We start from the raw sequence: 25439 nt of genomic DNA on the forward strand, positions 1-25439 counted from the left end.
GGTGTGTGAAGAGGTTGGCGAAGGAGATGAATTTGTGGTGGGCTGCATCAAATATCAAATCAGTCAGAGAAGAAGAAGAAGAAGAAGAAGAAAGGAAAGAAGGAAGGAAGAAAGAAAGAGAGAGAGAGAGAGAGAGAGAGAGAGAGAGAGAGGAAGGCTTTGTGTCACACCTCGAGGTTCTGCTGTGCGGCGAGCTCCTCGGCGTCGAACTTGTTCTGGATGTTGGCGAGGCGCAGCTCACGCAGGATGCCTGCCACCTCGGTGCGCACCCGCATGTTCTGCTGCAGCTGTTCCAGTGGCTGCAGGTACTCCTGGGCGCGCCCGCTGCGCACCTCCGACAGCTTCGTGTCCACCTGCGTGACGCGCTCGCGGTACAGCCTGCGACACACCCCTCACCCGATCACATCTGCAGTTCCGGTCCGGCCATAAGTTTTTTGAAGGGAACTCGAAGAAGGGAGTGAGGGATGGAGGATGGTCACGAGGTAATCCGTCTAGCACACTGGGGCACTGGATTCAGTTTATTAGAAATGTTCAGAAACGTAAAATGTTGCTATGGTATTGGGTGCCCCATTTATCTTGACCATCCCAAATATCTTTTTGTTCAGAATTGTAATTAAAAAATGTATCAAAAAATGTTATTTAGCTACAGTGGGACATTAACTGGTATGACTGAGTTTCTTGTAACTTTATTTGTTACAAAGGTACGAATAACAATATGTTTTTTCAACAGTGAACTCGTCCACTTGTTAGAGTTGACACTAAATAAATATAAACATGAGAAAAATGCACCCCGGTCATTCAGCTGAATGTGTGTGTGAGTGCAATGTACAGTGATGAAGAGAAGACAGAAATGTTATGCACGAATGGAGAATGTAAGTTAGCACAAAATAACTGCAGCTACATTTTAGTTCCGAGATAACCGGTTTTGACAGTCTTATGCTGCCATCATCTGATCTTATGGAACATGTTATAAAATTGCCAAGTAACATTATACGAAGTCAAAGGATAAAAGGTGCTCTCCACATATACGTATCTAGATAAAAATCCTATCGATAAATTGGACACAGTCGATAAAATCGTACCGCCCACACATATCGGTAGCGAATGTGACTCTCCCGAGCTCGTTGCACGGCAATACTGCCCCATTACCTCCTGATATTGCACCTGTCAGCATTCTAGTCCCTGCACACACTGCCAGGCAGCTCCTCTCCCCCTCCTCCCCTCCCACCCGAACACTACTACTATCCCTCCCTCTTCCTCTCCCCCTCCAGACTACTGCTTGCAACCTTGTGACAATTGCATTCTGGCCCCAGCTGCAGGAGTTAGCAGTCGTGTGTGCTCGAGGTGTGCTCGCTCGTATGTAAGAATGGTGTGAATTTCTCTTTTGCTGATGAGGTGGTGGCCGAAAGGTTTGTGTATGTGTCTTTTAATTGTGCCTGTCTGCAACTTTATTGTCTTCTTTACGGTAAGTAACAATCTCATCATTTCCTACATTGTTGGAATCACACAACTTCTACAGACAAGCAGACATACTTGGATGTGTTATACAGAATAGTATCTGCCTGCGACTATACTGCTATGCATACTAGGCACGTATTGTAGGCAGCCACCTCTCCTGGAGGATATGCACAAGCAGATCCACACATCCGTGGCGTATAGTGGCACCGACCTCACTGACAGGCAGTACTGCAGTACAGAGCACTGTAGTTGGGGAACCACTTTCTTACGCTGTGTCATGTGAGGAAGGAGTACAGTGTGACAATAACATTGACTGTGAGTGTACTGTGTTCAAAGATTTGGAGGTCATCACTCCTGTGCAACAGTACACCTCCCCACACCGTAACACCTGGACGACCAAAACAATCACGGTGAACAACACTGAGTCAGACTGCCATTTGGCCCCAAAACTGGTTTCCGCATCACAGTCTGGCACACAGTTTAAATCTGCCAGGAAGATTCAAAACACTCTATGGCAATTCTCTTGGCTGTGGCTCTGCCATTTCTTTTTCCTTTCTCAGAAGTGCCAGTCCACTGAGGCGTGCTCGAAAGCCTCTGTGAACTGTAGAAGGTGGGAGAAAGATACTGGCAGAAATGAAGCTGTCAGAGTGGGTCACTAGTTGTCCCAGACAGCTAGGCAAGGTTCTAAATCTACGTCCCATTCTTGTAAGCAGTTTTAATTTGCCAGGGAGTTTCAACAACAGAGAGCTGCTGATGTCTGATATTTGCAGAATTCTTGGAATGGAAACAAATTTTAGCCCTTTATCATCATCCAGATCTAAGTGCTCAAATTTTTCCTTCTACCATGAAAATGTTTTAAACTGCACAGTACTTAAGCACCAGAGTTACATAATGCTAGTGTCAGTAAACAAACGCATAATTAGAAAACGAGAGAATTGCCTCAGGTGTACGTAGCAATGCAAAGTCAGCGATACCTTAGAGTCCAAGGAGGGAATGCTCTGAGACTGCAGTGTATGTCATGTCAAAAGCATTCAGTGTATCCATATCCATCAACAGTCTGTGGTCAACAATACTGAGTGTGTTCGGAAAATAATGTACATTCAAAAAAATTTCAAAGTACCCCTTGTGCATCTACATATTTTTTTTTCTAGCAGGTTTTACTAGGCACAGTATGTTCCCTGGAGTGCCTCAATGGAAACCTCATTTGGGGTAGTTGGCACAGCAGGTTAGATCACATCAATGCCATCAAAACAGTGTCCTATGAGGGTGGTTGTGATCCTCAGAAACAAAAAGAGGACTGCTGGAGCCACATAGGGACTGTAAGGGTGTTGCAGCTCACCGGGAAACCACGGAGTGATGTGGCCAGGAGTGTTGTCGCAATGGAGCATCCAGGAAGCATCCGTCTCCTTCAGCACCCGAAGGACTATTTTTCTCCATCTTTCGAGAACATCCACCGTGTAGGCAGTGTTGACAGTATGTCCTGGGGGTCTGGATCACACCCTTAATGTCAAAAAGGATGGCATTATGCTCACCATCGAAACTCGGTGTCAACTTTCATTCACAGCACATCCAGAAATATAATGTTTATGAAAATTGAAAAACTGTAAAAAATTTATAATACCTTACATTTATGACGGAAAACTAAGATCAGCGATTAGATGATAAGGCTGGACTCAACATAAGCAAAATACACCAATGATCCTAAACATTGTAACCACTGCGCCTTCCTTCCCCCAGGGATCAAATGCTGGCTGGTGGCATTGTGGGCATGTGACAAAGTAAGGAAAGTAAGAATTGCAGCACAGATGAATGGGGAATCACTCTAGTGACGACACGGGCTGCAAACTGGGAAACCCACTGACATAAGCAACTCTGACGAGGGCAGCTTCTTACGACCTGGCATTCAGGAACAAGCGTATAGGAAATGGCGAAGTTAGACAGCTGTTCTCATGCTACTGTCGTGAGCATCTGCAGAAAGTAGCTGAAGGATGATGAAATCACTAGTATGTGAAAGGTGTCACATGTCCAAGTTTCATCAGAGAATGCAGAGAATGTGGAGGTCAGAAGCTTGCCCCCAGTGTTAAGCAGGACAGGTGGTAATCTGTGACAGATATGATGACAGAGTACAATGCTGGAGCTAGTGCAAGTGTTTTGGAGCACACTGTTCAGTACACATTGTTAAATGTGGGGATCTGCAGTGGATGGCCCTCCTCACGTGTTCCCAAGTCGACTGAACTGAATCGTCAAATACGATTGCAGTGGGTACGGGATCATCAAGATTGGACTGTGGATCAAAGGAAACATCTCACCGGGTCAGATGAATTAAATTTCTTTTTTTGCCAGGTCGATGGCAGTGTCCAGAAATGCATCATCCACGTGAACAGTTCTATTATGCTATGGGGAACAATGATCTGAGCTTCCACGGGACCAACAGTAGTATTAGAGGCACTGTGACAGCTATGGGCCGACTGAAAATTACCGCAGACAACTCGAGTCCCTTCATTCATGTTTTCATGCCTGACAGTGATTACATCTTCAGGAAGGATAAATGTCCATGTCACAAGGCCATAATTGCAATACAGCAGTTTGAGGAGCACGGCAGTGAACTCGTGTCAATGTCTCAGCCACCAAATTTGTCTGACCTGAAACTATCAGGCTCTACAATAGCACCCACATATAGATGGCCCATAATTTATAGGAATTGCCATGTTTCTGTGGAGACATCTGGTGCCATGTACTTCTGGAAACCTGCTAATGTCTTGTAAAATCCACACACAATCACTGCTGTATTACATTTGAAAGGTCGACTAATACACTATTAAGCAGAGACTCATATTGTTTTGGTTGGTCAAGATATTTCTATAGTCAGTTAATCAAAATTACACAACCATTGTACAATTTATCTAACACCTGTGGTGTAATATCTTTACCCTCTACGTGAATGGCTCAGAAATTATGTAGGTCGGTCGATTTAGGGGAGGGGACCAAACAGCGAGTTCATCAGTCCTATCGGATCAGGGAAGGAAGTTTGTAAAATGTTTGCATGCCGCTATGGTCAAAGTATACCACAAATGCTCTTTCAAAGGAACCATCCCCGCATTCACCTGAAGCAATTTAGGGAAATCACAGAAAACCTAAATCAGGATAGCCAGTTGCGGTTTTGAAGCATCGTCCTCCCGAATGTGAATCCAGTGTGCTAACCACTGCGCATCCTCACTCGGTAGAAACGAAGTAATACATGATACAGTTACACAAAGTGACCACCGCCTATTTTCGACATCAATGTGCAATAACCACTCACAGACCACAGATGGCAGCACAAGCAAGGGGGTTATATAAAGCCTGTTCCTTGGAGAGAGGGGTTGCAGAAAACAGTGCAGTCATCGTCATAATGTGGAAATGGAGTAACTTATCTGACATCCTAAAGGACACAGTTATTGACTTGCGGGCCAAGGCTAGAAACATTTCCGAAACAGCTCAGTTTGTAAAACGTTTGCATGCCGCAATGGTTAAAGTATACCACAAATGGCAAAATGGTTCTATCCACAACCAACACCAAGGCAACTGTGGTACACCACAGGCCACAAACGATGAGCGTGAATGAAAGCGTCAGACATGCGTACGAGTCAATACGTGTGCAACTGTTAAACAATAGATGGCCCAGATGAACCGAGGGGCTACCGACAGTGTCTCCTCGACAACCGTTCAGCCAATGTTGCTGCATACGGGCCACTGCAGCAGGTGCCCGATTAGTAATACATCTGCGCCAACTGCCGTTCATCAGTGACAGAGGCTGGAATTTGTACATCAATACAGCAACTGGACATCCACTGAATAGTGAGAGGTGGCCTTTTCAAACGAATCACATTTTACGTTCCATCAGACAGACAGCTGTCAGTGTGTACGGCGTAAAACGCCTGAAAGCAAACAACTTGCAACCGGGAAGGAGCTTTATGGTATGGGTTATGTTGTTGTGGTATTTTTTTGACTGCATCTAGCAGCAGGACATTGTCACATAGCTCACACTGTACATGTGTGGTTCCAAGAGCACTAGGGTGAGTTTACTGTACTCCCCTGGCCACAAAAGCCCCGGAATTACATCTAATCAAGACAACCTAAATCGTGCCACGGATTCTCTACTGAGAAACACAGTGCAGCTGGATGCAGTGCACTGGAGTCCGCACGGCCCCGTATCCTTGTGGTCACCTTCCAGAACCTCAATGACCCTCTTCATGTATGTCTCACACTGCAAAAGGTGGTTGTTCATGCTTTTGCTAGGTGGTCACATTAATGTGACTGGACAGTAAATATATATAAAGCCGTCATGGATTCACTCGTTCCTGATATTTTCACTTTCATGTGAGAAGAGAAAGTACATCTGATGATTAAAATAAGGACACTAGCAAACATGGAAATAAAACAGAGATTTATCAGAAGAAGCCATTAAAAGCTTGATATTATAGGGATACAGACTGACTGAGCAAAACCTACTTTCAGGGGTAAATTCCTATTACTGCGTATCTACAAATACTAATCTAAGCTTTAGAAACATGCAAATTTCTTCTTCAGGGTGGACAGAGGGATTAGCTGTGGAAAGCAGAAAAGAGGGCCAGTTTAATCAGATTCTAAGTTGATAGGAAGTAACCTGTTGTTGAAGGGGAAAGTGACAAAGAGGGGGTCTGTATGACATGACCCCCCCCCCCCCAAAAAAAAAAAAAAAAACTAACTGTCTTTCCAGCCTCCTCTAATCAATCCATTTTTTCCTCTCTGAAAAATGATCACACAACCCCCAACAGCTGGGATTAGAATTTTCAACTTTAAGTTTTTCTGGTGGGGGCACTAAGAATATAGGTTTTGCTTCCCAAAGGTAAGTAGTGACCAGCCATTAAGTTTCCTCAACTGAATTTTCCCTTTGATACCATTAAAAACTGAAGGCAGTTTTCTGTTTATGAGGGTGAATAAAAGAGTCTTGTACCCTATTCGTCTTCAACAAAAAGAAAAGAAAAGAAAAAAATTAAAGAAATCAAATAACCAGATAATAAATTCAACAAGGCAGGATACACTTGGGCAGACATAGCGGTTATCTATGGCAGAGGAAAGATAGCTGGCAAGCTTGAGTTGCTTATATTGTTTTAAGAGCAAAAGGAATTATTCATTTGCTATTAGGTATAAGCAGAAATAAGTGGAATGAAAGGGCGCAGCTTGGCACCATCCTTAATACTGAGCCCACGAATGGAAAGTGGTGTACACCTAATGTTTCATTCCCAGGGTCTAGGCATTTCAAATCTACATCTACATACATACTCTTCAAGTTGCCATACAGGGCATGGCGGAGACTACCTTGTACTTCTGCCAGTCATTCACTTACTGTTCCACTTGAAAAAATAGAAAATGAAAAATGACTGAATATGCCAATAAGGTCATCAGTCCCCTAGACTTAGAACTACATAAACCTAACTAACTTAACGGCATTATACACGGACTGAAGCGCCTAAAACCGCACGGCCACCGCAGCTGGCTGCCAATATATGAACCCCGATTTATCTCGTGTTCGCGGTCATTACGTGAGATGTACATTAAAAAAGTAGAATCATTCTGCAGCCTGTCACAAATGTCAGTTCTTGAACCTTTCTTCATAGTGTTTTATTGAAGAGACTGTCTTCTGCCCTGTGTGCTGACCAAACCTATTGGCTGCAAATCTACTGTCACACTCCTGAATTGCTTCAGTGTCTTCCTTTAATCCAGTCTGGTGGGGATCCCAAACACTTGAGCAGTACTCAAAAATGGGTCAGACAAATGTTCTGTATGCAATCTTCTTTATAGATGATCTACACTTTTTTAGAATTCTCCCAATAAACTGACAATATGACTTCTGTAAAACTGACCTTATGTGTTCATTCCATTTTATAGCATTTTGCAACATTATGCTTAGATATTTAACCAAGATGTCTGTGTCATGCAGAACACCACTAATACTGTACTTGTACAGTACAGCATTATTTTTCCCACTTATCTGCATTAACTTCCATTTTCCCACATTTAAAGCAAGCTGCCATACATTACACCAAACAATAATTCTATCCAAGTCACCCCGTATTACAGTCGCTCACCGATGACTCTTTCCCACACGCTACAGTGCCGTTAGCAAACAGTTGCAGATTGCTGCTCACCCAGTCAGACTGTTTATATATCTAGAGAACAAGAGCAGTACTATCACTGGGGCACTCCTGACAGTACCCCCGCCACCAGCAATGTGGAGAGAGACTTTCGCACACGAGCCCCCGACATGAAAAGGTGTTAGGGGTTATGAGGGACCATTTGGTTCTTCTATATGATAAAACCCTGACTCCAGAAGCTAACAGAACCACAGCCTGACTGCAGCATTTCTGATGGGGTCTGCTAGAAAAGCACCATACAACCCAGATTGCATTGCAGCTGAAGTCTAATACAGCAGCACTGTCAGCCAGGACATTACTCCTCTGTGGTACATGGGTTAGTGATGCATTTGTTTACATAGTTCGTTATAGCTCAGCTGAGAAAAGAGGAACTTCATTTTGAGTGGCCAAAAAATTTGATCCCTGCAGATTATTTGTAATTATGCTGGGTCATGTAAGGTTGCCCGGAACTACTGCCACCAATGTTTCCATTTTTTTCCACTATTTTGGAATCAAAGTGGTTGTAACAGACTTATCTGCAGCGCAGCTTGAATCCGGGCTAAGATGAAAAGTGATTTATTTGTCAGTTACTGAAGCAATGAGTACTATGTCTAACGAAGAACATTTTAACGCAATAGTCATCAATAGGTGAAATAAATTTTCTTTTCCTTTTGTTTCCATTTATGTACTTTCAGTTGAGAAGCCATTTTCAAATGTATGCATAAGGACAGCCCATCCGAATAGCCACTAAATTACACATACAATAGTTTAATGATGCACTGTTGGCCACATTATCAAACTTCACAATCAAAGGCAAAACAATAAGTGTACCTCATACAACAGTTATCCACTGTAACCTTCAGAACTGCACAGGCATATGAAGGGTACAGCTGGAACTATATGTATGGCCAATGGAAACAAAACATGGAAAATTTCAGTTTATCCAACAAGAGCCGATGTGGTAAAATGTTACCCCCCCGGCAATTTTTTGTGTCTGTGGATTCTTTGGCAACTCTTTCTTCTTCAACAACCATTCCAAGCTTCCTGGGTCAGGTTGTGAACCAATAGCCTCCATTATTGTCTGACTCTATATCATACCTCTCCTTTTTTAAGTATATCTTCTGGGTTCGTCTCCCATTCTCATCATATGTCACTTCAGCTTTATCGTTTCTACCTTGTTCTGAAGTTTTGACATTCATTTCCATTCTCTGATCTCCTCATTTCTTATTCTCTCTCTCTCTCTCTCTCTCTTGACTTGTCTTTGACATCTCTTAAGAATTTTATCTTTGCTGCCTGCACTCAGCTCTCTTCCATTCTTTTAACATTCCACGAAGTAGCTACATATGATAGAATAGGTTCATCACAAATTCAGCACAGAATGGAGTACATATCCGTCACAGTAGTACAAGTTTATATGCCAGCTGAAGAAAGTGAAGAAAAGTATGACGAGACAAAAGAGAGACAAAAATTTAACAGAGCATAATTTAATCATCACTACCAATTGGTTTAAGAATCGTAGCAGAAGGCTGTATACGTTGAAGAGACCCAGAGACACTGGAAGGTTTCACACTGATTATATAATTACAAGACAGAGATTTCAGAACCAGGTTTTAAAAAGGAAGACATTTCCAGAGGCAGATGTGGACTCTGACAACAGTTTACTGATTATGAGCTGCAGATTGAAATGATGAAATTATGGAGATGGGACCTGGATAAGTTGAAAGAATCAGAGGTTGTTGAGAGTTTCAGAGGGAGCATTAGGAAATGATTGACTAGAACTGGGGAAAGGGGTTCAGCAGAAGACAAATTGGTAGCTTTGAGAGAAGATATAGAGAAGGCAACAGATGACCAAACGTGTAAAAAGACAAGCCCTTGCAGAAATCCTTGAACAATGCACGAGACTGAATTTACGCAATGAAAGGAGAAAATACAAAAATGCAGCAAATGAAGCAGGCAAAAGGGAATACAAATGTCTAAAAAATGAGATTGATAGTATATGCAAAATGTATAAGCAGGAATGAATAGAGAACAAATGAAATGATTAGAAGCTTTCTTAACTAGGGGAAAGATAGATACCATCTACATGAACATTAAAGAGGCCCTTGGAGGAAAGAGAAGCAGCTGTACGAATATTAAGAGCTAAGATGGAAAACCAGTCCTAAGCAAAGAAGGGAAAGCTAAAAGATGGAATGAGGATATAGAGGATCTATACAAGAGAGAAGAACTTAAAAACAATATTATAGAAATGGAAGATGATGTAGAAGAAGATGAGCTGGAAGACATGATACTGCGAGAATTATCTGACAGGACAATGAAATACCTAAGTCAAAACTAGGCCCGAAGAGTTGACGACATTCTGGCAGAACTACTGATAGCCATGGGACAGCCAGCCACAACAAAACTCTTCCATCTGGTGTGCAAAGTGTGTGAGACAGGCAAAATACCCTCAGACTTCAAGAAGAATCTAATAATTCCAATTCCAAATACAACAGGTGCTAAGAGCTGTGGATATTACTGAACTATTACTTTAATAAGTTACGGCTGCTAAATGCTAACACAAATTCTTCACAGAAGAATGAGAAAACTTGTAGAAGCCAAGCTCGGGGAAGATCAGTTTGGATTCTGAAGAAATTTAGGAGCACTTGAGGCAATACTGACCCTATGACTTATCTTAGAAGGCAGCCTTCAGGAAAGGCAAACCCACAGATATAGCATTTGCAGATTTATAGTAAGCTTTTGACAATGCCGACTGAAATATTCCGTTTGAAACTGTTAAGGTGGTAGGGGTAAAATACAGGGAGCGAAACACTATTTACAAAATGTTCAAATGTTTGTGAAATCTTATGGGACTTAACTGCTAAGGTCATCATTACCTAAGCTTACACACTACTTAACCTATTATCCTAAGGACAAAAGTATACACACCCATGCCCGAGAGAGGACTTGAACCTCCGCCGCGTCCAGCCGCACAGTCCACGACTGCAGCGCCTTAGACCACTCGGCTAATCCCGTGCGGCCACTATTTACAACTTCTACATAAACCAGATGGCTGTTATAGAGTCGAACGGCGTGAAAGGAGAAACAGTGGTTGAGAAGAGAATGATACAGAGTTGTAGTCTATCCTAAACATTATTCACTCAATATGCTGAGCAAGCAGTAAAGGAAACAAAAGAAAAATCTGAATTAGAAATTAAAGTTCAGAAAGAAGAAATAAAATCTTTGAGGTTTGCCAATGACATTGTAATTCTGTCAGACAGCAAAGGACTTGGAAGATCATTTCAACGGAACAGACGGCATCTTGAAACGAGGATATAAGATGAACACCAACAAAAGGAACACAAGGATAATGAAATGTAATTGAATTAAATCAGATGGTGCCATGGAAATTACATTAGGGAACCAGAAACTTCAAGTAGTAGATGAGTTTTGCTATGTGTGCAGCAAAATAAATGATGGTGGCTCAAGCAGAGAGAATATAAATAAAATGTAGGATGGCAAAAAAAAAATTTTTTTTTGAAGAGAAATTTGTTAATATTGACTTTTCTGAAAGTATTTCCATGGAGTGTAGCCATGTATGGAACTGAAACATGGATGATAAACAGTTTAGACAAGAAGAAAATAGAGGTTTTGAAATGTGGTGCTGCAGAAGCATGCTGACGATTAGATGAGTAGTTGTGTAACTAATGAGGACATACTAAACAGAATTGGGGAGGAAAGAAATTTGTGGCACAACTTGATTAAAAGAAGGGATCGGTTGATAGGACACATTCTGCGACATCAAGGGATCTCAAATTTAGTACTGGATGGAAGTGTGTATGTGTGTGTGTGTGTGGGGGGGGGGGGGGGAGGGGGGGGGGGAGTAAAAATGATAATGGGAGACCAAGAGATGAATACAATAGGTGGATTCAAAACGATGTAGGTTGCAATAGTTATTCAGAGATGATGAGGCTTGCACAGAATAGAGCAGCATAGAGAAGTGCATTAAACCAGTCACTGGACTGAAGTCTGCAGCAACACATTTATTTTTTAATTTATTTTTTTATATTCATTTGTCACATCTCTGTTCCACAGAACACTATTTACGCTCTGGGAGAAGATGTTTGCTTCTTGTATTCTTTTCCAAATTTCCTTGGCCATCTTTCCATCGTTGGTGATCACACTTCTTAACCACTTGAAACATGAAATTTTACTTCCAAAATTTTTCCATTCAATCTTATCTTTACCATTGTTACCACTACTGTTTTGTTTCTCTCTGTGCTTATTCCCGTACCAACTCTGTTTTCTGCCACTTGGTCCCACACATCTAATTGCCTTTGGAATTCCATTTCATACTCATATCAAACCATTACATCATTTGAAAACAACTTCAAGTGGTGACAATACTGTGAAACACTTGATAAAGGTACTACCTCTGATGTAGACTGGTAACTCAACTGTTCCTTTGTGTTTGGTAAATGAAAAGATTTCTGGTGAGAATGAGATTTATTTCCAGAGAAAACTGCAATGCAAGAGCAGATGCAAACTCAACTGCACAAATTATCCAAATTAGCAGTGAGGTGCGGCAAATGTTGAACTGCGGAGTTGAATCAACTTAAAACACTGATCCTATTTTAAATCCATTGCAAGTCTTAATGTGGTTGAAAATAAGAATGGGTAAAGACTTTTTGATTCATCCTCATAACTGCCTTCATCTTCTATTGTATTTAATTAATACAGGGTGGCGCACAAAATGTGTTACCATTTTGTTTTTGAATATAAACTTTATTGTCAAAACAATCTGAAAGGAACATATACTACAATGAAGAGACGTCCATGGAGATTTGTTCTAACTCAGCACGTGCTCAATATGTCCACCATTTCCTTCCTTCAAACGAACATTGAAGTTAGTGATTACCCTACAGCACATGTCTTCCGTAATTTCACTGCAAGCTTGAAGAATAAGTCTTCTGAGCTCCATTAAATCACGTGGATGTTTGGAGAAAATTTTTTCCATTAGGTACCGCCAAAGAAAATAGTCACATTGATTGAGGTCTGGACTATCGGGAAGCCAATTTTGTCCGACATTGAAGCGACCTGGAAACCTGAGTGAAATGATCTGCATGTTGAAATGCTCGTGTAAAAACTCCAACACAGTGTTTGCAGTATGTGGCCTTGCTTCATATTGCATAAACCACTGCGTGTTGAAGGGCAAGGCAGTAGCAAGAAGCTGTGGAATGAAGCTATTGCGAAGCATGGTCAAATAACGCTCACTGGTCACAGTTTCTTCAGAGAAAAAGAGTCCAATAAGTCCGTGACTGGAAATTACTACCCACGCTGTAATCCTCTGAGCATGATGTTGTCGTTCATGAAGCACTTGTGGGTTTTCAGTGGCCCAAGAGCGTACATTTTGTTTGTTAACCACACCGTCTAAATGAAAATGTGCCTCGTCTGAAAACCAAACATTGTTGAGAGTTTCTTCCCTATCCTCCACCCACTGAGCAAACAGTAGTCTCTGCTGCTTGTGTTCTTCAGTGAGCTTCTTTGCACAGGTCACCTTATATGGGTACATATGGAGGTCACTCTTAAGAATGCATTGAACGGAACGTCTGGATATTCCCAGTTGCACTGCTGCCTTTCTACACGATTTCCCGGGACTTCTCTGTACAGCAACTCGTACCGCTTCAATATTCTCCGGCAAACAAACAGGCTTCGGCCGACGTCGCTTCACTTCCAATACTTTTCCTTCCTGTACAAATTTATTGTACAAACTGTGGATGGTCTTCTTGCAAGGCACCCATCGTGTGTTAAACTGCTGTCAAAAATGCCTCTGAGTCACAACAAGGCCTTTCGTTTCATGAAAAAGTAACACAATTGCAGATCGTTGCTGTGTCGTCAGTCTTCCATTGTCAGCCATTGCTGCTTACTAGTCTCCTAGCAGCAGTATCGTGAATTACACGTCATTTCGTAACTCATTTGTTTTTCCAAGCTCTGATGGTACTGCTGTAGAGATCCCAGTGGGATATCTAATGTGCGTCGTAAATTGTGAAAGAAACAATTGGTAACACATTTCGTGAGCCACCCTGTATTTAACTCATCTGATCATGGAATGATAATATTATGTACATGGACAGATGAAAAAATCTACTCACCAAGCGGCGGCAGGGAACATACACAAAAGGATTGAACTTTCACAGCTTTTGGAGCCAGTGGCGGCTCCTTCTGGCAGAGGAGTTGATGGGGAAGGAAGAGGGGTGAAGGAAAAGGACTGGAGAGATTTAGGGAATGGGGTACAGTTCAGAAAAGTCACCCAGAACCCCGGGTCAGGGGAGACTTACTGGACGGGATGAGAAGGAGACTACTACTCATCCCGGTCGGTAAGCCTCCCCCCACCTGGGGTTCTGGGTAACTTTTCTAAGCTGTACCCCTTTCCCTAAACCTCTCTAGTCCTTTTCCTTCGCCCCTCTTCCTTCCCCTTCAACTCTTTCGCCAGAAGAAGGAGCCACTGGCTGCAAAAGATTGTGAAAGTTCAATCCTTCTGTGTGTGTTCCCCTGCCGCCACTTGGTGAGTAGATTTTTTTATCTGTCCATTTACATTATATTATCAATAATTGATTATTTTTGTGATCATGGAATGAGCTCAACATGACAGGAAATCACAATTTCCAAACAGCAATAAGCTATTTTTGCGCTATGCAGATTTAAATTTTCCAGAGTAATATGAATTTACTGACTGTTCACGAAGGAGACTAAACTGCCTCTCAAGATCTACTAAGTTTTCCATGCATTCAGTTCGTCTTCTTTCACACTCTTCTTCATCCATTTCTGTAAAACACAAGAAAGTAACAAAAATTCATCAGTATTGTCCTCTAACTGAACAATGTCAAGCATAGATTAAACAAAAGTTAATGTGTATGACAGCTGGTGCTACCTGTAACCACACAAATCACATCTTACACTACCTAATGTGAAATATGCCACAAAATACATTCCCCTTACCTGAACTGTCATCCGTGTCAGTGGCCGCATCACTCGTCTCGCTGGTGGAGCTGGACTTGTCCGTCTCTCCGGACTCATGTTCCATCTCTTCTCCATCACTGTCCTCCCGATCTTCTTTAATAATCTTTGCACTTTTATCCTGACCTGTAAAATGTGAAGGCATTAGTGTAATAGGGTTACAGAAAAATGATTATATATATATATGTGTGTGTGTGTGTGTGTGTGCGTGTGAGTGTGTGTGTGCGCGCGCTTGCGCGCGCCGCAGAGGGGGGGCTGCTTGCGACGATAGCTGTGGTGGAACACTGCATGTTGATTTCATCTCATGTCACACAGGTCTAGAATGAATGTGTAATGTCATATCATCATTTCAGAGCCTTCTGAAAAAAAAATTAAACAGTTATTGATAATATAATGTAAATGGATAGATAAAAGATCTAAACACCAAGTGGCAGCAGGGGAACACACACATGAAAGGGTTTAACTTTTATGAGCTTTCGGAGCCAGTGGCTACTTCTTCTGGCAGAAGAGTTGAAGGGGAAGGAAGAGGGGTGAAGGAAAAGGGCTGGAAAGGTATACTATCAGACATGATTAACACCATACACATTTCTGAGCTTCTTTTCATCTTTAATGTGAAAAAAATAAACTACAAAAAACTGTAACCTTTAGCAAACTTCAAAATCATGTTTTGAAAATACAAATACTCACAGAATGTTAACTGTCTTAACAAATGATGAAGTGGAAAGACAGCTAACTGTCAGCTATGACATTAATGCCTGAAATTTTTAAACTATCAAAATATTTCTACATAAAGATGAGAGATTCTGAAATTCCTATGATTCTTTATACATTATTTCCTCTAAAACCCTTGGCATCATGAATATTTTAAAAATTGCGTGGTACTTTATTTGGTCATTGTACTGAAGGAAGGTACAGTCACAGAAGGGAAAATTTGTAGTGAAAATTTTTAGAAGTTTTTATTTTAGACCAAAAAAATCACGGACACTTAAAAATTTCAATTGATTGGTGATGTGGAGTAAATGAAAAGCAAAACTGGTATATCGCAGTCAAAGTAAGTAATTTACCGCCTTATAAGTGAGTGAGGAAACAATTGTTCATTTTGTTCAAGCAGTTTATACAAAAAAAAAGTAAAATAAAATAAAATAAATAAAAAAAACATACATACAGAAAATAGTTTTGTACAGAGGAACCTCGCACAATTCATTCCAGAATCTTACTCATACTGAAAAGCACTCATTAAGCAAAACAATTTGTTTTATATAAATTAATGTAAAATACGATAATGCATTCCATGCAGAAATACAGTATTATGTACTTCTTTATCCACAATACATAACTAATACTTTTTTTAACAGGAAGCTATCCATAGTCATTTGTTTCTGCCAAAACTTCAACACTTGGCGGAAATGCAACACAGGATTGTCTTCAAATAAAATGGTGATGTGCATAGCCACTGCTTTATTGGGGTGGTGATTTTCAATGTATGATGGAAATGATTCATATGTTTTCAGCATTTGCTGCTTTGCTGTTGCTGCCACTTTCTCCTCCTCCTCCTCCTCCTCTGAAGAACTCCTCTCCACAATTTCCTGCTGTGAAACAAACTGCAGCTCCATAAGCTCTTTGGTGGTTATTTCTCGGATGAGATATTCCAAAAACTCATTGATATCACTGTTACCCATTTTTAGTCCCATGCTTTTGGCCAAAGGCACTATATCGTTGACTACAGGCTCCACAGGTACTGGCTCACATGCCTCAGAGTCACATTCAACAACACCCTCTGGCCAAAGCTCCTTCCAAGCAGAAGTGAGAATTCTCTTGGTAACCCCTTCCCACATCTTTCTATCATCTTGACACAGGCAACGATGTTGAAGTGATATTTCCAAAATCTCTGAAAGTGAGATTGTTAGCTTCAGTCAACTGAAAGCAAAGCAATGCATGAAGAGTGTTTTAGTGTAGAGCTTCTTAAAGTTAGAACTAATCTGCTGGTCCACAAGATGGAGTAATGGAGTGGAGTTGGGTGTTGGGAGGCAGAACTTGAATGTTGATGAATTGAAATTCTTCAAGAAGGTGGTCTTGTTGGTCTGGAGAATGGGCAGGAGCGCTGTCCATAACAAGCAAGACATGGAGTGGCAGATTCACCTCAACAGATAGTTTTTCATTAAAGGACCAAACACATCATCGATACAATCACAAAAAAGATCACATGTCACCCAAGTCTTGTTTGTTGGACCTCCAAACAACATTTAACCTGTTCTTCTGGACTTTACACTTCTCGAAGGCTCATGGAATTTCTGAATGGTAAACAAGCGATGAATTAACTTTCAAATCACCGCTTGTACTGGCACAGAATAGCAGTGTGAGACGGTCTTTCATTGGCTTGTGAAAATCTAATAGTTATGGGGGACTGGAATGCAGCTGAAGGAGGAGGAGTAGAAGAAAATGTTACAGGAGAATGTGGGCTGGGGACAAGGAACAAGAGAGGAGAAAGACTAAGTTCTGTAATAAATTTCAGCTAGTAATAGCAACTACTCTGTTCAAGAACCACAAGAGGAGGAGGTATACTTGGAAAAGGTTAGGTGATACAGGAAGATTTCTGTTAGATTACATTCATGGTCAGACAAAGATTCTGAGAGCAGAAACTGGATTGCAAGGCGTATCCAGGATCAGATATAGACTCAGATCGCAATGTAATAGTGATGAAGAGTAGGCTGAAGTTTAAGAGATTAGTCAGGAAGAATCAATATGGAAAGAAGTGGGGTACGGAAGTATGAAGGAATCATGAGATACGCTTGAAGGTCTCTGAGGCTATAGATACAGCAATAAGGAATAGCTCAGTAGTTGACATCTCTGAAAAGGGCAATTACAGAAATTTGAAAGGAAAAGATAGGTACAAAGAAGTTAACTGTGAAGAAACCACGAGTCACAGAAAAAATACTTCAGTTATGCATGAAAGAAGGAAGTATAAAAATGTTCAGGGAAATACAGAAATACAAGTTGCTGAGAAATGACATAAATAGGAAGTACAGAGAAGTTAAGAAGAAATGGCTGCATGAAGAATGTGAAGAAATCGAAAAAGAAATTACTGTTGGAAGGACTGACTCAGCACATAGGAAAGTCAAAACAACCTTCAGTGAAATTAAAAGCAAGAGTGCTAACATCAAGAGTGCAACAGGGACTCCACTGTTAAATGCAGAGGAAAGAGCAGATGGGGGTTAAAACTACATTGTTTGATGCGATAGGTGAGGAAACAGGTGTCGATTTAGAAGAGATAGGTGTTTCAGTATTAGAATCAGAAATTTTATGAGAGCTTTCGGGGACTAAGGATCAAATAAGGCAGAAAGGACAGCTAACATTCCCTCACACTTTCTAAAATCATTGCGGGAAGTGGCAACAAAATGACTATTCACGTGGGTTTGTATAATGTATGAGTCTGGCGGCATATCATCTGACTTTTGGAAAAATATCATCTACACAATTCTGAAGACTGCAAGAGCTGACAATGCAAGCATTATCACACAATAAGCTTAACAGCTCGTGCATCCAAGTTGCTGACAAGAATACTATATAGAAGAATGGAAAGAAAATTGAGAATGTGTTAGATGATGATCACTTTTGGTTTTAGGAAAGGTAAAGACAGCACAGAGGCAAGTTTGATGTTGCAGTTGATAATGGAAAAGACTAAAGAAAAATCAATACAAGTTCACTGGAATTGTCGACCTGGAAAAAGCATTCAACAACGTAAATTTGTGCAAAATGTTCAGAATTCTGAGAAAAATAGTGGTAAGCTATAGGGAGACTCTGGTAATATACAATACATATAAGAGCCAAGAGGGAATAAAAAGAGTGGACGACCATGAGCGAAGTGCTCGGATTAAAAAGGGTGTAAGACAGGGGTGTAGTCTTTCGCCCCTAGTGTTCAATCTTTACATCAAAGAAGCAATGATGGAAATAAAAAGAAAGGTTCAGGAGTGGAATTAAAATTCAATGTGAAAGGATATTGATGATATGAGTCACTGACAACATTGCTATCCTGAGTGAAAATGAAGAAGAATTACATGATCTGCTGAACGGAATGAAGTACAGAACACGATTGAGAGTATCGAAGAAAGACAAAAGTAACAGGCCTCTATTTTAGGAGGAAATTTCTGATAATGTACATTTGGAGCACAGCATTGTATGATAGTGAAATATGGACTGTGGGAAAACTGGAACAGAAGAAAAATCAAAGCATCTGAAATGTGGTTCTACAGATGAATGTTGAAAACTAGGTGGACTGATACAGGAAAGAATCAGGAGATTCTGCACAGAACTGGAGAGGAAAGGAATATATGGAAAACACTAACAAGGGGAAGGGACAGGATGATAGGACATCTGTTAAGACATCAGGGAACGACTTCCATGGTGCTAGACGGACTTGTAGAGGGCAAAAACTGTAAAGGAAGACAGAGAGAGATTCGAACACATCCAGCAAATAATTGTAGGTTGCAAGTGTTACTCTGAGATGAAGAGGTTAGCACAGAAGACGAAGCGGTCAGCAGATTTCCCCCCCCCCCCCCCCCCCCCGAGTAATTCATGATCATTGTTTGAACATGTCTTATGTGATCTGAGGTGAAATTTCTCTGCAGTAACTATTCACTAGATAATTTATTTTCTGTGTGTTGTTATATTTTAGACGTATGCGTATCATATTTTCTAGTGCAGAGATTAGGAAGCAGTCAAGCATTTGCCTAAATGTGTGTGGAACAAGCGACTGGAAAAAAGCACAGGTGACAACTGTGTATGAGCAGGGTAAAAGAACAGGCTTACAAAACTACAGAAATATCCTTAAAAAAAAAAAAAAAAAAAAAAACATCACTTTGTTGCAGAATTCTAGAACATATTCTTAGTCAGAATACAATAAATTTTCTAGAGGGTGGAAAGCTTATGCACACTAATCAGCACAGTTTTAGAAAGCATCACTCGTGCGAAACTAAGTCTGCCCTTTTCTCACACGATATATTGTGAACTATGGTTGAATGGCATCAGGCAGATTCCATAATACTAGATTTCTGAAGAGCATCTGACATGATATCCCATTGCAGACTGTAAATGAAGACATGGGCAAATGGAATAGGTTCCCAGATATGTGAGAGGCATGAAGACTTCTTAAATAACAGGACACAGTACATTGTCCTCAACTGTGAGTGTTCATCAGAGTCAATGGTATAAGTGCAACAGAACTGTTATTAATTTCTATATACATAAACAATCTGATGAACAAGGTGGGCAGAAACCTGTTGTTGTTTGCTGATGATGTTGTGGTCTGCAGGAAGGTGTAAAAGATGAGTGGCTGTAGTACGATATGAGATATCCCAGACAAAATTTGTAGTTGGTGTGATGAATGTCAGGTAGCTCTAAACACAGAAAAATGTAAGTTAATACAGATGAGTAAGAAAATCAAACCTGTAATGTTTGGATACGGCATTAAAAGTATTCTGCTTCACACAGTCATATCGTTTAAATATCTAGGCATAACATTGCAAAGCGATATGAAATGGAATGAGCACGCGAAGACTGTGGAAGGGAAGGCGAATTGTAGACTTTAGTTCATGGAAGAATTTTAGGAAAGTGCCATTCATCTGCAAAGGAGACTGCATACAGAACATTAGTATGGCCAGTTATTGAGTACTGCTTGATTGTTTGGGACCTGTATCAGGCTGGACTGAAGGAAAACAAGTAGTACAGTGAAGCTTTCAGAGTTATCCAGCTCATTTCCTCCTACTTCCTCTTCATCTTTGCCCCCCTACTTCGCCTTCTCCTGTAAGAAAACTTGACACTTATGTGAATTACTACCAGGAAAAGTTACTTTCAGGTTAAGGCACTTCTAGTACAGGGCAGTATGTGTTATATCTACCAACTTCAAATTGTAACAGAAAAACTGTGTATGCAAGTCATAATTTAATAGAGTTATGAAATATGAGTATGTCAATTTGCAATTACTACAGTATGTAACACTTACTGGCAAGACTTCACTAAACTTTAAAAATAACTTCCTTAAGAATATTTCCCCATTTGCCTGGGTACACTATTGAAGGCATTGCGGGAAGGCATCCATAACACAACGTAATACTTCCTGTGGAATGGTGATTATTTCACAGGGCTTTTCATGTAAACGTTGCAGATTATCCTTGGACCAATACCGGAAGTTTTACATATTAACATACTGAGTTGTGAAACACTTTGCTCCACTGGACACCCTAAGCTGTTTGGAAAAACAGTAGTTCTCAATTAATCACTGAACGACTGTCAGTGCAGTTGGTAAATCTGTTTTGCTTATCAGTGTCTCGACTCTTGAACCACCTGCAGTTAATATGGATAAAACTTCAAGTCACAAAGTTCGCAGCTCGACAAATGTTGTGAGAGTTTAACATTTGTGCATGTTGCTGTGCTCAGTGCCCTGGACTGTGCTCGAGTGACGTATGTACTCGTCCAGATTCTCACACATTCCAACACTTCTTCCTCGGCCTGGTGACTGCCAGATCAAAATAAAACCATTGGCTCTCACTGTTGCAGTCATATGAGAAAACTGTGCTTCTAAGGTACAGCCAAATGGTGATTACTGCTGTTCCATCACAACGTCTGCTGAGCCTCCACGACAGAACCAGCTGGACAAAGGTTTCCACTGCCACAATTAGTGTCGGTGCAGAACACCACTCCATGGCAACACAACTGCCTGATTCCCTACTACCCAGTGGTGTATGCATACACAGCATTAAATGTGAATCTGGTCAGAGTTACCAACAGCAACTGGTAAATACAATACAAGGCTTTACTGGTGGCATCAAAGGGGGTCACATGTGAATTATACAGTGCCAGTCCATTAGAGACAAGTGTACCATCAGGAGCACCCTGGAGAAGTGTGACAGAACGAATTTTGTGTATACTACTATATAAAGACAGGCCGCCGTTTAATGTTATTACCTTGACCAATTTACTTCAAATTTTTACATGATACACTAATTATATTCAGAACTGATATAGGTATATGTTTTTTTTAAACAGAAATATAGAGTTTTTCTGTTAAAACTGACTTTCAGAAAGAAAAACCTGTGCTGTGAAAATGTGTGGTTTCGTTTTCTTGTTTGCACTCAGTTTCAACTACAGTTGCATGGCAATTTGTTTCTCACATATGTATTCTTTCTCCTTATATATAACATCAAACAAAATTGTAAACACAACAATGTGCTGTTTTGTTTTCTTTCTTGCTGTCGGTCTTCCAGAAAACAAGAAAGATGTACTTATGGCCTACCAAATCAATTTAGAATACTACTACAGAATATGAATTTTCTGAAATTCTGTAATCCTACCAATTCAAAGATTAAAACTATTCAAAAAATGTAACTGTCACTATCGTCATAGATACAGCAGCTGTTGAGGTGTCTGTCAACCCCATATACCAACAATCCCAGCTGATTCATTTTAAGTGAGTTCCTTTCCCAATGAAGTTGCAACAACTAACAAGCTCAAGGTCAGAGCGACAGGTAAGAGGGCAGAGGGTGAGGAAGTGCATAGACAGGGGGAAGAGATGATGCATGGAGAGAAGGAGGAGGGGGGAGGAGACGAACGAAGAGAGGGGGGAGGAGCTCAATGGCTTTTGAATTTCTTATGGACAAAGTGTCACATGCCTGACATGCATAAGCACCTGTAATAGTCTATAACAAGTAGCAGAAATAAAGTCATTGCCACGCAATCATAATGAAAAGTTGCAGCTACCATTAAGAATATTACGCAGCAAATTTTAACAAAACTTCAGAAGATTTTCTCAAATCACCAAAATGATTTTTTCCTATGTCTTTCCTGTGTCACATGGAATCAATAACTAGTATAGGGACTGGCAGTTGACCCTGAATGTAAATATTTGTATTTTACTATACATAAATAGGTTTACTGCCCAATTACATTATTGGCATGGGGAAAAAAAAGAAAAAAAAACCCTCTGGAAACAGAAACAGCAATAAAATAACTATGGGTAACAGCTTTACACCTCCCGAAGTGAAATGACCACACAAAATTAGGTACAGCAAAAGCAAATGTCAAGCTGAGATTAATTCCTACAATGAGGTTTAAATTTAAGGGAACGTAAACATTCTATATGAAGTAAAGAAGTAAACTTAATGTTTTCCTCGATACCATCACAGAAAACTTGTTTTATTGTGTTAGAGGTAGCTCCTATCACTGACCATGAACAGACTGATTGAAAGCAGCATCAGAAAGGCACCACATAATGGTTTGTCTACTTGGCATCCATCTAATGCTACTTTCAATCATTCTGATGATGCCCAATGGTGGCTGATACAGGTTAATTATATAAAATATTTCCTGCAATTGTGTCAAAGAAAATATTAAGTGTTCAAAAAAATTAAAATGTAAATCATTATCTGCATGACAGAAATCATGAAAACTTAAGAAGCTTTGGTGAGGAAAGAGATCTCTTGGGAACACATGCAAGAAACAGGTTAGCGGGCAATGAAAAGACATGCAGGGGCAGACAGTTTCTAGTTAACCATACTCTGCAAATCACAGTGCCAGGCAAAAGGAACTTCTCTTTATAACAGTATTTTGGCTTTTTGGTGCATTTCAGTTTTTTTTTATTTACACATCTGACATGTAAAAGTTAAACTTACCATTGCTCCTGCTGTTTAACAGCTGTAATGTACCTTTTACTTTGCAAATACATTATAGCAACTAATACAATTGGGATAACCACTAATAACAAAGTAGAATTTTATTTTTGAATACAAAATAAATTACTTTACTTCTGTTATGCAAGTGAAAGAGAAAATATATGGAAACCTATCATTCTGGTAATCTGAGAAAAACTTGTGAAGTTTCGATACAAATTAAATGTAATAATAAGTTTATTGGTAGCCATAACTTTTCATTACAATTACATGGTAATCAAACTTTACTTCTGTATTTCTAACACTTGTTATATATTACTATACATGCTAGTGGTCATTAGGCCTGTAACGCTTTATCCATAAGAAATTTTATTGCCCAAGAGCTTAAAAAAAATGATCGAAATATACCAGAAGAACACTATAAAGCAGGAGTAAAAGCTTATTTATTCTAAAAATTTTGTAGGCAACCACATGATGATAACCACACATCCCCAAAAAGGTGAAGTGAGGTTCACAATTACTCTATAAGGCTACATTCATAAACGAACTTTAAATATCAAACAAGGCAACAGTGTACTTCAAGCACCTTCATTAACAGATATTAAATATCAAACAAACCAACAGTATACTTACACCAACTACCTAAAAATACATACTGTATCCAGAAATCTCAACAGCAAAACTCACTTAGTCCTTCCTGTGCAGAATTGGTTCAAGCAAAACACACACCATGCCATTATCATCAGTCAGAACACATTCATCCTTGTTGTCTGGCCACACAAAGGTGGCACAGTAAATTTTTACAAAATATGTCTCCTCAGTCTTGTCATACGTATCTGGCATAACAACTGAATATCATGTGGCTCTGTATTAGACTTAGGATTGATACAGTAATTGCTAATATCACAGACATAAAAAACCCGAATCACATCACAGGCATCACATACAATGTTATCAGATCTCTCCCTCCTTTATGTTTCTCCAACAACAATGCATCCCCCCCTTTTTTTTCTGGTGACAATTTGCAGTAGATTTGCTGTATTGCCATTGGTTGATACTGACAGTGCTTTCTTAGTTCTCGAGACTACTCTTTCCAATGCCTGACGAGAACTTTTATGAGCACCTGTGTCTTGTTAGTTCTTTTTAAGTTTTTCTCAATTTTGCTGACAATGTTGCACTACTTTTCCTCTTTTGGTGATACCCTCTGCCTCTCTCCCACTGCTTCACTTGACAATGCTCTTCCTCTTTGCATGGTAGCTTTTTTCTCCAATTTTTCCAGCTTCCTTTCGCAGGTGTATGAGACTACATTTAGTCAGTATTTTGAAGTAAGAACAGGCTTGTCACATGCCTAACAAAATTAAACTTACAGAATGCTACACCTCATATTTCAGAAACAAAAATAATTAGATGAAAATTTATTGTTCAAGCAGACTCACTCAATGATGAAATTAGAGCATAGAATTTCCCAGTCTTATATTGTTAGGCATTTGAGTAACACTGCAAGTCCAAACAGAGTATTGGCAGCCATTTTGAATAATCTGGGCAATGTTGTCAGATATGGTTCACGGATGCTAAGTACAATTATCAATGGTGCAAACTTTGAAAAATACTTTCCTCTTGCTCTGGGAAGAAAAAAAAATTAATGTCACATGCAACAGAAACATTACAATTTTCCTGTTTACTGTTACACAGTCTTGATACATGAATTTCTGGTGGTTGTTATACTTGGAAACTACATATAATTACCTTTCATTTCATACGGCACTTTCTCTAGTTTCTTGAAAACTGAAATACACATATCTTCAAAATATTGTGAAATGCCCCAAATTTCCCATTCCAGTTACTTATGGAGCATGGAAGAATGACTGCGTAAAAGCCTACATGTACACTGTAATTAGTCTAATGCTAACTTCTTGATCCCTACAAGAGGGGGTTGTAGTGTAATCCTATATTTATCATTAAAAAGTTGTATATCTAAAAACAAAGATGATGTGACTTACCAAACGAAAGTGCTGGCAGGTCGATAGACACACAAACATACACACAAAATTCAAGCTTTCGCAACAAACGGTTGCTTCATCAGGAAAGAGGGAAGGAGAGGGAAAGACGAAAGGATGTGGGTTTTAAGGGAGAGGGTAAGAAGTCATTCCAATCCCGGGAGCGGAAAGACTTA

The 25439-nt window shown here is 40.1% G+C and overlaps 1 protein-coding gene across 2 annotated transcripts in view; it reads right to left on the reverse strand.

Moving 5' to 3' along the window:
• LOC126106349 (breast cancer metastasis-suppressor 1-like protein-A) overlaps positions 1-25439 on the reverse strand; it is an 80326-nt gene that overhangs the window by 50318 nt on the left and 4569 nt on the right. For both annotated transcript variants that reach the window (XM_049912600.1, XM_049912601.1), the window contains exons 2-4: positions 14589-14732; positions 14324-14414; positions 171-378 (exon numbers count right to left, since the gene is read on the reverse strand). In XM_049912600.1, the coding sequence (XP_049768557.1) occupies positions 171-378; positions 14324-14414; positions 14589-14732 (443 nt within the window). The remainder of the gene's footprint in view (positions 1-170; positions 379-14323; positions 14415-14588; positions 14733-25439) is intronic.

Source organism: Schistocerca cancellata, chromosome 10, assembly GCF_023864275.1.
Source record: "Schistocerca cancellata isolate TAMUIC-IGC-003103 chromosome 10, iqSchCanc2.1, whole genome shotgun sequence".
Taxonomy (NCBI): domain Eukaryota; kingdom Metazoa; phylum Arthropoda; class Insecta; order Orthoptera; family Acrididae; genus Schistocerca; species Schistocerca cancellata.